This window comes from Rhagoletis zephyria, unplaced genomic scaffold, assembly GCF_001687245.7.
Source record: "Rhagoletis zephyria isolate East Lansing unplaced genomic scaffold, Rhagoletis_zephyria_1.1 Rzeph_scaffold_00475, whole genome shotgun sequence".
Classification (NCBI taxonomy): Eukaryota; Metazoa; Arthropoda; class Insecta; order Diptera; family Tephritidae; genus Rhagoletis; species Rhagoletis zephyria.
This window is the reverse complement of record NW_016157559.1, coordinates 9,945-25,012: the sequence shown is the minus strand read 5'-3', so window position 1 is coordinate 25,012 and position 15,068 is coordinate 9,945. Positions and strand designations below refer to the sequence as shown.

The following is a 15,068-nucleotide window of genomic DNA, read 5'->3' as shown; positions in this document are numbered from 1 at the left end:
ATTTTGTTAACTAGTATACATACATAGGGTGCCCATTCTCAAGATAAATTAATCATTTATAAATGGTTGTAAACAACGAAATGTTTTCTCTTAAATAGCAGATGTAAGTATTTTTCATCGGGCAAACAGAAATAAAGTTACGAGCAAGCATATGCTTCAACCTATGAAAACGCGTTTTTTACCTTCAGCCCATATTTTGAGGGTGTATTCAAAATTCTGAGTACCTGTGCGTATATATTATTTTTGTTTATTTCACTTCAAATCTCACGAAATCATAAATGCAAAGTATGGTTGACACCGGATCAACTGTTTAAGTATTTATGACCAAATGGTTAAATCGTGTGAATGAATTTGGACAATATTTGTCACTTTACTGCTGTGCGCAAATGTGTGCCAAATCATTTGGATCTTTGGCAGCCAAATCGTCTGATCGCAAAACAAATCATTTGTACATTGCTATCCAAATGCGCAAATGTGGACAAATTTAAATTTGGCATTTTGTGTACAAATGTACAAATCGTGTGATCCCTGCTTTAGACATAAACGTAGAGGAAAAAATTTCGGAGTAAAATTTAACTTGGTATCGGGTTTCGATACGAGTACTTATTTTTCGATACCTACTCGGTACGAGTATGTACTTGTATTTACTCGTATCGTTTCTCATCCCTAGTGACAAGACTAAACAGGTAAAGAAAATAGGTTGTTGATGTAATTGAGAAGGTTAATAGGGTATGTTACATAAACATATTGTTTAGTTTATAATACATTTATTTTTCATACATACACGGAACGGAAAACGTACATAAAATTAATGTACTTGGACGTTAATATCATAGCAAATAACAGTTGATTTTGTGCCGGAGAACATGTTCATTAAAGATTAATGAATAGGCCCGATTGTTTATGAACGAATGTTAGGAATATGAATGAAACTAATGAACATGTTCATAAAAATTGTATGAATAGGTTCATAAAATATTATAATTTTTTTTCATAGATTTTATGAATTTATTTGTAGGTTTATATGAATTTTTTCATAGATCTCAATGAAGATATTCATTATTTTTATGGACTTATTCATGAATTTGCAAAAAGAAAACAGCACAAAATTTTTTTGGTACATTTTATTAAAATCAATTCATTCAAAAAAAAAAATCAGTATTCAACATATAAAATATTTCTATATTGGCAGTAAGCTAACTTCTCAATGTGTAAGCATTCCGAAATCAGAGCGAGACAGTCTAGTACTGTTTTTGTCAATGTATTGTGTACTTGAGTGCCGTTTTTGTATATGTGTTGTGTACATGTTTATTTATAAATGTTTCTGTTCCTTTTCTTTCGTACGTTTTTATTGATATATCTGTACTGTAGTGTTTTCGGACGGTACTAGCTCTTACTGCCAATATAGGAGTATTACATATATGGTATTCAATAACATAACTAAGAAACAATTTATAACAACTTCGTTTGTTAAAAAAACATCTTATAATGATAATATGTAGTACACCAATCCACGATGAAATATGAGTAAAATATTAAGACAAGTCTCATCTAATCCTCTTAATTTTTCGTATTTTCGTTATTAAAAAAAAACTTTATATAATTCTACAACTAAAAATGTCTTAATCAATTCAAGAAACTTTTTCCAAAATTAAAAAAAATCAAAATTTTTGAAAAATTACCCAAAAATTTCGAACTTTTCGTTTAGAATTTTTAGCAAGTTTCTGAGTATGCAACTTTGTATTCCATTCAATTTTGGTATAATAATATGCAAGTCTCAAGTCTGAAAAATTTTCCCGATTTTTACGATTTTTTCGGGTGTTTGGAACTTTTTTCAATACAAAAAATAAATTTTTGCAAGTTTTATACGAAGAAAATACCGAACAACCTTTCGAAAAAAAATTGCTAAAAATCAGAAACTCAAGATTTTTACATTCTTATACTAGAATTGAATAGGCTACAAAACTGCGTACTCTGATATTTTCTTAAAATTCTAAACAAAAATTTCAAAACTTTTGGGTAATTTTTCAAAAATGCATCTTTTTTTAATTTTGAAAAAGTTCCTTAAATTGTGGAATTATATAAAGTTTTTTATAAATAACGAAATATGCAAAATTAAGAGAATTAGCTGAGACTTGTCTTAACATTTTGCTCCTATCTCATTGTGGATAGCTGTATGTATAGTACTGAGGAAAATGAACACTTTAAATAAGTCTTATTTTTGACTATGTAGCAAATTCAAATTTGATTAAAAAATCAGTAAAGTAAATTAAGTAGCCACTTCACTCTTCCAGCTCTTATATCAAGACATTAATTTTGGGTTTTGTTTTCCCGCGCGACTTAGAAAATTTATAAAAGTATGCTTCAATGAATGCCCAAAAATTGGAACTTGCTGTAGGGTATTCAACAATAAATAATTGAAACGATTTAAAGCATACATTAACGCATCGATAAAAGTTTGTAAATCGCATCTTGGTATCATAATGCTATAGAAGTTTTTTGAAGTTTTTGCTGGATTAGATTGATTCTATAATTGGCACAGGCTTGCCATGTGCTGCAAAATTCTACCGCACTGAGGTTATCGTACTTAATCCGCTGGACGATTTCTGCCGCACCGATTTCTGGAACTTAAAATGCAAAGATAAGTAGGCTTGTACACCTAGGGTCAAAGAATTTAAAAAAGTGTAAAATGTAAAACTGTTCATATTTTGATTTGTTTTTACCGTTATACTACATTCAAATTGACGAGCTAAACATGTTAAATAGGCTTGAACCAGTTAAATGAACCAAACATGTTCATAAACAAGTTAAATCGCACGCAATTGTTGTTGGAAAATTGAACCAGTTAAATCATTTAACTCGTTTGAAAACCAGTTCAGCGCAGAGTTGTATCAGAAAGCTTTCTGCTCCGACCAATCTGAAAGACCTAAAAGCTTTCATTTGACGCGCGAACGTTCAAAAAATTTATGTTCTGAAAAATATTAAAAATTAAAAATTATCAAAAAATATCAAAATTGTATGCATGTCTGCCCGCCAAAAAAGAGGCCAAGGCGGTAATTAGTTATTTTCTATGAGGTCTCATCGTACGCAGAGATAAATAGTACATACCAACTAAACATTTTGAAGACTCTAAGTAATCCGTATGCATTAATATCATGAAGCAGACATTCGCACAAAACAAATTGAGACACAAAAACTTGATTTTGAATATTTTTTTTTCGAATTTTTATTGGTAATCAAACAACCGTCAAACTTAACTCCAAATCATGATACAAAAAAGAAGGTAGTTTCATTAATACTATTTTTTGATTATAAAGCACATTTTTGACATTTCTCCAGATGTAAACATTAAGCATAGCTTTGCCACATTGAAATTTTTTGAGAGGGGAGATTTTCTTTTAAATATTTGGAATTTAATAAAAGAGTAAAATTTACATAAAAAAATAGCAAGTTTATGTGTTCGATAATCAAATTTGAACGTTTTTCTAAAGCGTTTAAAGGATCCCTTGAATAATATCGATGTGCAGAGATGAAGAAATAAAATAAAATCCAGTTTTCCACATTTATAATAATTAATTTTATTAAAAAGCTTTTTTTATTTTATTTTAAACAAAAAATATATATTTACATAACAAAACTGTTAGATATTTCGTAATAAAGCATGGTCCGAAACCAGGATTCGGAGAAGGTTGAATGGTGTCATTTCCCTCACAATTAAAGGAGCCAAAATTCAGAATTCTCCTGAAGTGAAGGATCTAGAAGTAATTCTGTATACAAAACCATCGTGGAAATCTATCATGGAACCCAAAACTTCTAAAGAATTGGCAGCATTTTGGCAATGTAAACAAGTCTTTGGCAAAACGTGGGTGTGTCACCATAGGTAATCCTCTGTATTTATACCTCAGACCCATAATTAGCTATGTGTCAGTGGTATGGTGGAGCAGATTCTCATTCAAGAGCGTGGGAAGTATGCTTGCATACCTGCCATGCGGCGCTGCTCTGGATGCACTGCTGCACTTACCATCACTCATAAGTAGGGAAGCCTTAAAGGTAGGGCTGCCAGATATCTCCGTTGCCAAACCGGGACACTTAAGGGGGGAGAGGCCTCTCGTTCCCTTCCCTTTCGTTTCGACAAAAATCTGTGTACGAAAGGATGTAGTAAAATTGTATTTTGACAAACAAAAACAAAAACATAAAAACATGAGATCATGAGATCATTACAACGTACACCAGCATAACAAAACAATTTATCACAACTAAAGCACAGAGAATTTTTCACAATGCATGAACCTTTTTTCTTCCTTATAAAAATACAGTTTATACTAAATACATCAGAAAACATAAAAATAAAATTTCAAAACTTTGTGCAAAACTCGGGAAAATGCAATAAATTTGCATACAAATGCGAAACTTTCTATTCAGACTTTTTTATAAAAATTTTAAAAATGAAGTTTTGCAGCCCATAAAAATTTAGTTGATTTTTGGTATTGTTTTTACTGAGAGTTTCTTCCATACAAACTATGTTCGACATTTTATGTTGATGAAATAGTTGACAATGGTATTGATAAGCATGTTGCGATGTGATTCGTCAAGTTTATTGTGAGATACATAAAATTCTTTAAAGCTGGGAGCTTTCGCATCTGAATTTAAAATTACTTCCTGAGACTCTTGCGAGGTAGAATCGATTGTGTAACAAAAAGGATATTTTGAATTGATCGAAGAGAATGTGAAGGATTGTTTAGTAATTCTTTCAAATGGTCACGTTTTAAGATTTTCAGAACTTCAATTATAATATTTTCATCTGCAAAACTTCGCACAGAATGATTCGATTTGAGACCAATTTATGTACTTGACACATTCAAATCTGGGAAAAATAATTTCGTACAACTGGCCCTGTGCCAATTGGTAGAAAAGTTCTATGGTGAAATAACTTTTTACTATGGTGAGCACATTTTAAATTTCTATTGTACCAATTCTTAACTTTTTACTGCTGAGCATTTTTGACAGTTGTTGCAGAAGAAGACCAGCGAGTTAGCAATTAATAAAATGCAGTAATTATATAGACCATTTTTTATCTTTATCTTTTAATTTATGTGTATACATTCGTTTTTCTGTGTTCTGCTTGATAATGATTGCTGCCAAATTTTTCACTAGCCCTGCCGGCTCGGTAAATTTCACCTCATATCTGTAAAAAATCTACTATCAAGAGTACTTTTCTATCACTTGGCATGGGCCCTATAAGTCTAAAAGTGTCGCGAAATCACAAAAGTGTTTAAAAATTGGTGTAAATCAAACACAAATATATCGATTGAAAGATCAAACGAGTTTTATTCCAAAAAATGTTTTTTGACCGCATACATTTTTTTTTTTAGTAGCATATCTGTATTGTGAATTATTGTAATCATTCACAATGATGGAACAATATCATCGATATGATGAAAGAAAATGTAGGTAAAAGTTGCTGATGCATTTACATGTGAATATATTTTTTATTTTTTTTTCAAAATGATGAAATTTAATTATTACTGTTAGAAAAAATAAATTAGACTAAATTGAAAAAATTGTATTGTGGAACGATTTTCCATGACATAGAAATTGTTCCCTTGTCCGGCATAAAATAATTCGTTGGCTTTACCGACATTAGCAAAACAGAAGATTCGTCCAATGAATTCTTCCGCATACTATGGCAATTATCATTTAATCGAATTTCGAAAAAACTTAAAAGCGTCCCGGTCCATATTTAATATTGTGGCGAATACTGAAAACACGAATGGCAGGTGAAAGCAAAACAGAAAAGAAGGACAGATGATTCTATGTAGTAGAGGACGGGAATGTTCGATAACGAGAACTTTCATTTGTAAAACAAAAAGCTACGAGTTAAATTGCGAATAGGGTTGCCAGATTTTTTATGCGGGAAATCATCGGTTACTCTCAGAGTGTGCGTGGTATTAATAATAATAATAGATCGGCGCTTACACATATGTTAGTGTTTGGCCGAGCTTCTCCTCGGTATTACAAAAAACAACACTAATTAAAGAACTTCATCTATATTTCCTCATGGCTTAAATAAATTTTTTCAACTACGCAAAAACTTTGAAAGACTAAGAATTCGCTGAAAAGAGTATCTAGCTCTATGTCTTGTATGCAAAACTCTTTTACAAGGTCAGTAAATTGTGAAAAAAGAATTGTAAGTTATGAGCAAAAGCCATTCGAATATCCAAATTTGTTGTTATTAAGCTGAAATTTATTTTCGAGATAACTAACAACACTCGACAAAAAAACGTCAGCCTTATTTTTTAATAATTTAAGATCCATCATATTATCGCAACTGGAATGTAACGACCCTGCGATATGCCCATGAAAGGATTGACCTTTTTTTGTTGTATTAACTTCTTGGACATATCAAACATTATCTGAAAAATTTCAAATATAATTAAGTTATTTTCTTCTTACTTTGACAGTACAGTTTAAGGAAGTTCCAAGGTTACGTAAAAACTTTAAGAAAATCTTAAAGTATTTTGTTTGAATTGAAAATTCAGTACAAATCAGTACAAATTTTTGAAAAATCAGGACATTAGCGTACTGATTTAAGAAATCAATAAAATCAGTACAAGAGTTGAAAAATCAGTACTGCACTGATAAAATCAGTACGTCTGGCAACCGTAGTTGCGAATAAGCAAAGCTTTGAAGAAGCCAAGTAAGTATTGTAAAACATTGTAAATATATATTTGTCTTAACAAGTATTGTTAAGTGTTTGTTGCACAATAAAGTAAATTGGACTTATTTTTCTTCTAAGAAATTTTCAGGTGGGTAATTACCCACCATACCCACGTCTTCCGCCGCCCCTGGCCGTGGATATGCGCAATCGTTCGCAAAATCAAATAAATTAAATAGAGAATGAATGAATGAGTATTAACTTAATATTTACCTTATCTTCTCAATTAATTGAATTAAATTTTTTAAACAGGTAGCAACCCTCCTCAAAAATATTTTTGGCAGGAAATTTTCCTAAACCTCTTTAGTTTGATACCCATATTGTAATACTTAATTTATCTTATAAATTAAATTAAAATTTTCAAGCAGGAGGCAACCTTCCACAAAAATATTATCGGCCGTAAGCCTTCTTAAACCTTTTTCTTTTGATAGCCATATTGCAATTATTACCTTATCTTGTCAATTTACTTAAAGTACAATTTTCAAACAGGTGGCAACTCTCTAATATTTTTTCTATATTTTAAGTTAGACCTCTACATTCGTGGAAAGTGCATTTAATTCCATGCATTAGGTTTCGAGTGATTTAATTAATTAATTAATCCCAATAGTTTTTTACCCTCAATTTCCGCCCTACCGACACGAGGGGCTCAGTCCCCATGACATACGGAACTTTTTTTTTTAGTTTTTTGGTGCCGAGTAGTGGAAACAAGAGTTAGTTAAGTGTCGAGATCTAAAACTATTCAACTACAGAATCAAATTCATCAGCTGATTGGATATGCTAAAGATAGTATGTATTAACAATAACTTTTTGTGTTCTATCAGAGAGGTAAGAAGAGATCCATTGAAAAAGACTGGGCTGAAAGCCGATTAGGTCGAGTTAACGGATGAGTAACGAGTGACAACTTTGCTTTAAAAGCTTTACTGAAATCGGTGTATATTACGTCGGTATGAACATTTTCTCTAAACCCGTTTGAGACATGAGTTGTAAACTCCAATAAATTAGTCATAGTAGATTTTCCTTTAGAAAAACCGTGTTGAGATTGTGAAATTGAAGAAGATATCGAATATCTCAGCTGATTAACAATAATTGCCTACCTAACTTTGACGAAAGCTTAACTTATTTTATTTTATTAATTTTAGTGCAGTTTTAAAAATCCTTTGCTAAAAAAACTTTTGTTACACTATTTTATTTCATTCCTTTGATTGCACATGTAAAATAAGAGCTTGTTTTTAAAAAATACTTTTTTGTTACATTATATATTTTTTTTGATTTATATAAAGAAAACAGCGCTTATAAAGATTTTAGTTTGTTGCTTTAAATAGAAACAGTTCTTTAAATGTAAAGTCTATCTTAAACTGAAGCATTTTCATCTAAGTTAAGGGCCCGTTGTTCAATGTATGGCTATCACCAGTACATCTTTATCGAAGATTTCGACATCATGCATATAACATGTGATCGATAAAGCAGTTGTTGTATTTAACCGGAGCTTCTACCTCCGATTTGTGTTAATCAGACATTGAACAACGGGCTCTAAGGGCCAATTTCAAATGAATATTTAAACGGCACTTAAGTTTAATTGTGGATTGCTGTTTAAATTCCATTTAGCTTTCGTTGGGTTTCAGATGAACTTTATTAAAATATGCCAATCAATTGGCAGCACTGCTGCTTCTTCCTTGAAATTGTTATTGCATTTGTTTGTTTGTTTACATTTTGTGCTGAAAAGCTGATTGTTTTTTGGTGGGATTTGGTGGGATTGATTGAACCACCTACCAATCAATCTTGGTTGTTTGGAACAAACCCAGGGTTGCATATCTCATATTTAAATAACCAATATTGACCAATTAAGTTCAGATTAAATATATGATCTGAAAATTAATAGTGAAAGTTAACCAATAATCTCTACTTAAGTAGGCCATCCGAAATTGGGTCTAAGCCTTTTGACACTTCGGTATGTTAGTTATAGATAATTATTTTCCGTTTACCTTTACCATCCCATGGCACACGACTATGCAGCATTATCCACATCGCCTTAACAGTATTCAGAAGAAACACATCGTACACAGGGCTATCAACTTGGCTCAAACCGTGCCATTTTTGGCCGTATTTTACTTCAAATGGCACTTAATTTTTCGATTTGGCACTTAATTTTTCAACTTGGCACTTTTGAAAAATAATAATATTTCCATTCATTTTTGTGAAATCCTTTGCGTGTACTTCTTTTTGTCAACTAAAATTTTCTAATTTCTATAGCGTATACAACTGGTTTGTCTTACTTTGCATTGGACTTTTGTTTTAGGAATGTGTTTGTAATTTTAATNGATTTGGCACTTAATTTTTCAACTTGGCACTTTTGAAAAATAATAATATTTCCATTCATTTTTGTGAAATCCTTTGCGTGTACTTCTTTTTGTCAACTAAAATTTTCTAATTTCTATAGCGTATACAACTGGTTTGTCTTACTTTGCATTGGACTTTTGTTTTAGGAATGTGTTTGTAATTTTAATGCTAAATAAGAAGAACTAAAAAGAATTACAGCTTTTTTGGCACTTTTAATTTTCTATTTACATGATACAAAAAAGAAGGTAGTTTCATTACTACTATTTTTTGATTATATAGCAGATTTTTGACATTTCTCCAGATGTAAACATTAAGCATAGCTTTGCCACATTGAAATTTTTTGAGAGGGGAGATTTTCTTTTAAATATTTAGAATTTAATAAAAGAGTAAAATTTACATAAAAAATAGTAAGTTTATGTGTTCGATAATCAAATTTGAACGTTTTTCTCAAGCGTTTAAAAGATCCCTTGAATAATATCGATGTGCAGAGATGAAGAAATAAAATTAAATCCAGTTTTCCACATTTATAATAACTAATGTTATTAAAAAGCTTTTTTTAATTTTATTTTAAACAAAATAAATATATTTACATAACAAAACTGTTAGATANCTAATGTTATTAAAAAGCTTTTTTTTATTTTATTTTAAACAAAATAAATATATTTACATAACAAAACTGTTAGATATTTCGTCATTAAAGCATGATCCGAAACCAGGGTTGAATGGTGTCATTTCCCTCACAATTAAAGGAGCCAAAATTCAGAATTCTCCTGAAGTGAAGTATCTAGAAGTAATTCTGTATACAAAACCATCGTGGAAATCTATCATGGAACCCAAAACTTCTAAAGAATTGCCAGCATTTTGGCAATGTAAACAGGTCTTTGGCAAAACGTGGGTGTGTCACCATAGGTAATCCTGTGTATTTATACCTCAGACCCATAATTAGCTATGCGTCAGTGGTATGGTGGAGCAGATTCTCATTCAAGAGCGTGGGAAGTATGCTTACATACCTGCCGTGTGGGGCTGCTATGGATGCACTGCTGCACTTACCATCACTCATAAGTAGGGAAGCCTTAAAGGTAGGGCTGCCAGATATCTCCGTTGCCAAACCGGGACACTTAAGGGGGGGAGAGGCCTCTCGTTCCCTTCCCTTTCGTTTCGACAAAAATTATGTACGAAAGGATGTAGTAAAATTGTATTTTGACAAACAAAAACAAAAACATAAAAACATGAGATCATGAGATCATTACAACGTACACCAGCATAACAAAACAATTTATCACAACTAAAGCACAGAGAATTTTTCACAATGCATGAACCTTTTTTCTTCCTTATAAAAATACAGTTTATACTAAATACATCAGAAAACATAAAAATAAAATTTCAAAACTTTGTGCAAAACTCGGGAAAATGCAATAAATTTGCATACATATGCGAAACTTTCTATTCAGACTTTTTTATAAAAATTTAAAAAATGAAGTTTTGCAGCCCATAAAAATTTAGTTGATTTTTGGTATTGTTTTTACTGAGAGTTTCTTCCATACAAACTATGTTCGACATTTTTGTGTATGTGGAAGACACTGTCAGCAAAAAATAAATAATTGCAAAAAATCAACGAAATTTTCTGGTCATTTCAGACTTGCACTTTACTTACTTATAAGTTATTTAGGTTTCACGAAAAGAAGTATATATATACAAGGTAACATTAAAATATCAGTCATTTGTTTCGTTGCTGTGAACTTTTTTCAAAACTTCTGGCTTTTGCTTAATATAATTGTAAAACTCTGTGCATGTCATTTTAACGTATTTAGGTAAATACTTANTATATATATACAAGGTAACATTAAAATATCAGTCATTTGTTTCGTTGCTGTGAACTTTTTTCAAAACTTCTGGCTTTTGCTTAATATAATTGTAAAACTCTACGCATGTCATTTTAACGTATTTAGGTAAATACTTACATATATTAATCATCAACTATTGCTTGTGCAAAACGTGCTAAATTTAAAAAAAAAATCCGCATATGAAAGAGCACCAACCCAACTCGTAATACATTTTAGTATTTAGTATAGAATTATTCAATTGAAATACGCCAATATTAAAATGAAGCGCTCTGCACTTAACGGATGCTTTTTCATAATTAAGTTAAAAAAATATATTTAAATTCCATGCTGCCTGTAAAAGGATTGAACCCTGATGCTCTGGAAATTAGCAAATTGTGGCAAGCATCTTCCTGCACTCAGCTACAGCCAGACATGTAAATGTGCATTCAAATGTGCAGTTTGATTCAACACCACGTGTGCGTGGTATAAAAGTATTGTTTTTAAATACGAACATTTTAAAACGATAATCAAATAAAACATATTCATGTTTACTATGCGTTATTTCCCCCAGTAAATTCATAAAATTTTTCTTAATATTACAACGCGTTTTATCTCTCAGTGTAGTCATTTTTATGCAAAATTTGTGCAATCAAATCGAAAACCGGGACACTTAAACGAAACCCGGGACATTTTAAGGTTGGACCGGGACACCGGGACAAATAGTCTAAAACCGGGACATGTCCGGGAAAACCGGGACGTCTGGCAGCCCTACTTAAAGGCCACTTGCAGACTAAAAAGAAACGGATGCCGGTATAACACTAAGTGGGGCGAGGCGGAAATTGTTAGCGGCAGTGATCTGAGCACTCGTGTCTTTTCAATGCCACGGGGTGGTAGTACGCCACCACTACCTTTGTTTTAGAGATTCTATAATGTTGAGTTCCCTGAGGCTGAATGCTGGTTTAATACCAGCACTGAGCCCGGACTCACACATAATCGAATCTTCACTGATGGCTCCAAAACTGATTCTGTGTCAAGATCTGGGGTCTATTTCGGAGTTAATGGGGATAAGATTAACTTCTCTCTTGGGAAGTATGCTTCGGCATCCCAGGCTAAGGTATTTGCAATCCTCAAGGCCATGGACTACGTGGTGGAAAATAGGTCGAGGGGAATAAGTTTACATGTCTGCGGTGACAGACAAGCTGCACTTAAGGCATTGGGCTACCCTCTAACTACTTACTTCCAACCTCTCGGAGCCAGTTCAATCGAGAGTACGTCCTATCGTCCATAACTATATTATCTCTTATATCATGAAGCACCGAAATTAAAGCCTTACTGGGGCTAACGTTTGTAAAGCACATCCAAATCCTTTTCGGTGATTGGCTTTGGAATAAATGAATTTAATAATAACTAATTTTTGCGGTGGACAACATATTTAGTGGTCTTTTGATTTAAAGAAAAACTTGGGTGGTTGTGTTTCAAATATGGCGATGTATGAATTTCCATTTTCGTTATTGCTCAGATCGAAGTCAAATTTCCTTTTAATTTTGTAAATAATTTTTTCACAATAAATAAATGATTATTGACGACTAGGTATGGCAGCACGAAATGTCACAATCTGCTTATTTGTCAGGTAGTTAACATGGCGTCCGAAAAGTGACAATGAAACTACCTTCTTTTTTGTATCATGATTTTATCCTCAATATGGCACTTCATAGCTAAGTATAGTTGGTAACCCTGATCGTACTAACTGAAATTTTTTTCGTCTGCGCGATAGTAGAAGTACCTATGTATGTACACTTTTAAGATGCATGCATATGAATTATGCTTGGCTTTTATTGTGTATCTATATTTCCATAACTCCCTGTGTAAGGAAACCAAATAATGTAATTCTTAACAAAGGTGCTTAAAACTTAACAGTTTGGCAGTTTAAACACTATTGAAGTTGATTTCCTTACTAGCGCCTGCAACTATACTTCTTATTTACTACCGCCGGCAGCTTTAACAATTTTATAGTGGTTTTACGTTCTTTGGCAAGTCTCTACCTTGTCGGGAAGTTAGTTTAAAATCGATTGGAAATTTCCGCGGGAAGGCCAAGTTAAATAAAAGCTTGTAATAAAATCGTCTGAAATGAAACATTTTTACTGAGTCGTAATAAAGGCCTTCTTAATGGGCTTCAAACGTTATCGACTCAAAAATAGCAAACTTATTTGCAAACATAGAGTATAGGCTCAAGAGGTACTCAGCCAGCAAAAAAATATAGTACTATGCCTGTGAGCATACACTAAAGAAATAACCGTAAAAATCAGATGTGTCATCGGTTAGCTTATTTTGTAAATGTTTTCTGATATTTTTTATTAAGATTTAGAAAAAACTAACAAGAATACAAGAGCAGGTGGGCGAAGATAGTGATGTCAAATGAAAGTGGTTAGTTCAATGTTTTTTGTTATATAGTTATACTAATTTAATATACTCCCATATGAAGGCTTGAAGTACGCCGAAACGCATAGCAGAAAGAGCAAACATTTTATTTTGTCGGCCGGAAAGCCCCACTAATTACCCAAAGGGAAATTTTGAACACTGGCATTAGAGAAAACAATGCAAACGAAAGATGTCTTCAGCAGTTATTGCAATAACATGATAAACTTTTAATATAACATAATTTATTTCCTCATATGGCAATCGAACCTGATGTCTCCATAATCTATAGTTTCTTTAGTACAATTAGAAGAAAGTACCCTAATAATCCTATATCCAAATATAGCCTTCGTTTCATGACTAATCTATAATACTTTTTTTAATTTTTTCAGATCGCACTAATCCGGAGCCAGGTGAGATTTGTCGTCACTTTCCTCCAGAGTATGAGGTAGAGTCCCTTCCATCATACACCATCGTTTCCGGACTGCCTACGTACGACGATGCTTTGGAGGAATTCCGAAAGGCTGGCATAATTCTTACGCCACACATGCCTGTGGTGAAGATATTTGAGAAAGACCCAGTTGTCGCAGCCAACACATCTAAGGAAAACCGGATATTCAATATGGAAAACGGCGTGATAGGCGAGGGTGACAACATCTCAGTCAACTCCGCGTGCACTTGTGTGGCGGGGAACAACGCAAACTCTAATAATGCAAACACGCTATACACCGTTCCCTCGCCGCATGCTCCACAGATCATTGAGCTATCACCTGAGCAATTGGCAGCTTTGTCACAGAAGCGTCTGTCACTACAAATAACCTTTAATAACACCCTACGACGCAACTCACGCCCCCGTGGTGTCGATCTTTATCGTCAGGTTAATCGTAATAATTTGCTGCGCTCGCAAGCTGCCGCAGCCGCTGCAGCAGCCCGCGAGGGTTTCCCACAAATACATCGCTCATCATCGACGCTGACGTTATCCAACGAACCTCATATATTGGACCCACGCCTGATGCAGCATCTGCAGCATAGAGGATCTCTATATTGAGGACCAGTAGGACACAAGGATCGATTGACACAATGATACTGTTACTAAAGATTCATACTTACATACATTAATATGTACATGCATTTGTACATATCGCACACCGTCTTCAAAAGAGTCACAACTCAAAATAATACGTTTGTCAGAAAATGCGAAAAACTATAATCATATGGGCAAGGGCGACTTTACCGTAGTTTTTTTTTAAACAAATTATAACAAAAATTTGCTCCAGTTTTTGTACATTTTTAGCGCATAATTTCAAAAATGCCAAATTTTGAGTTGTGACTCTCTTGAAGACGGTGTGTGATATGTATATATAAAGTATAATTGACCTGTTGAATATTGTATATGTACTTATACATTAAGTATGAAGTTTTGTTTTAAGATTAGTATTTTAAAATGTATGTAGGTAAAATAAAATGTATGCATATTTATATGTACATACATACATATGCATAAAAATTATTAAATAAATGAATATCTAACTTCAATGAAAGAATATTACTAAAATCAATCTACCATATACTGTCGCTTAGTTTTTCAAAAAATTCATCCGATTCTCATTTATTGTAAAGAACTTTAATCCCTCAGAAATTTTATCGAAGGTAGATACTGACTAGTTTAGGAACTGTAGTAGCGAGGTCGACACGTTTACTAAGTTTATATTTCATTAGCTGAGGGGAAGGTCGCCATATCTAACTGCCGCTTCGAAAACGCCCTTTTAATATATGCA

General features: G+C 32.7%; 1 protein-coding gene across 2 annotated transcripts in view; it reads left to right on the top strand.

Annotated features, from left to right (window-relative positions):
• Positions 1-14,739, top strand: part of LOC108359836 (uncharacterized) — a 165,901-nt gene extending 151,162 nt beyond the window's left edge. For both annotated transcript variants that reach the window (XM_017611900.1, XM_017611901.1), the window contains exon 3: positions 13,683-14,739. In XM_017611900.1, coding sequence (XP_017467389.1) covers positions 13,683-14,338 — 656 coding nt within the window. In that variant the 3' untranslated portion in view covers positions 14,339-14,739. The remainder of the gene's footprint in view (positions 1-13,682) is intronic.
• The last annotated feature ends 329 nt before the right edge of the window (positions 14,740-15,068 follow it).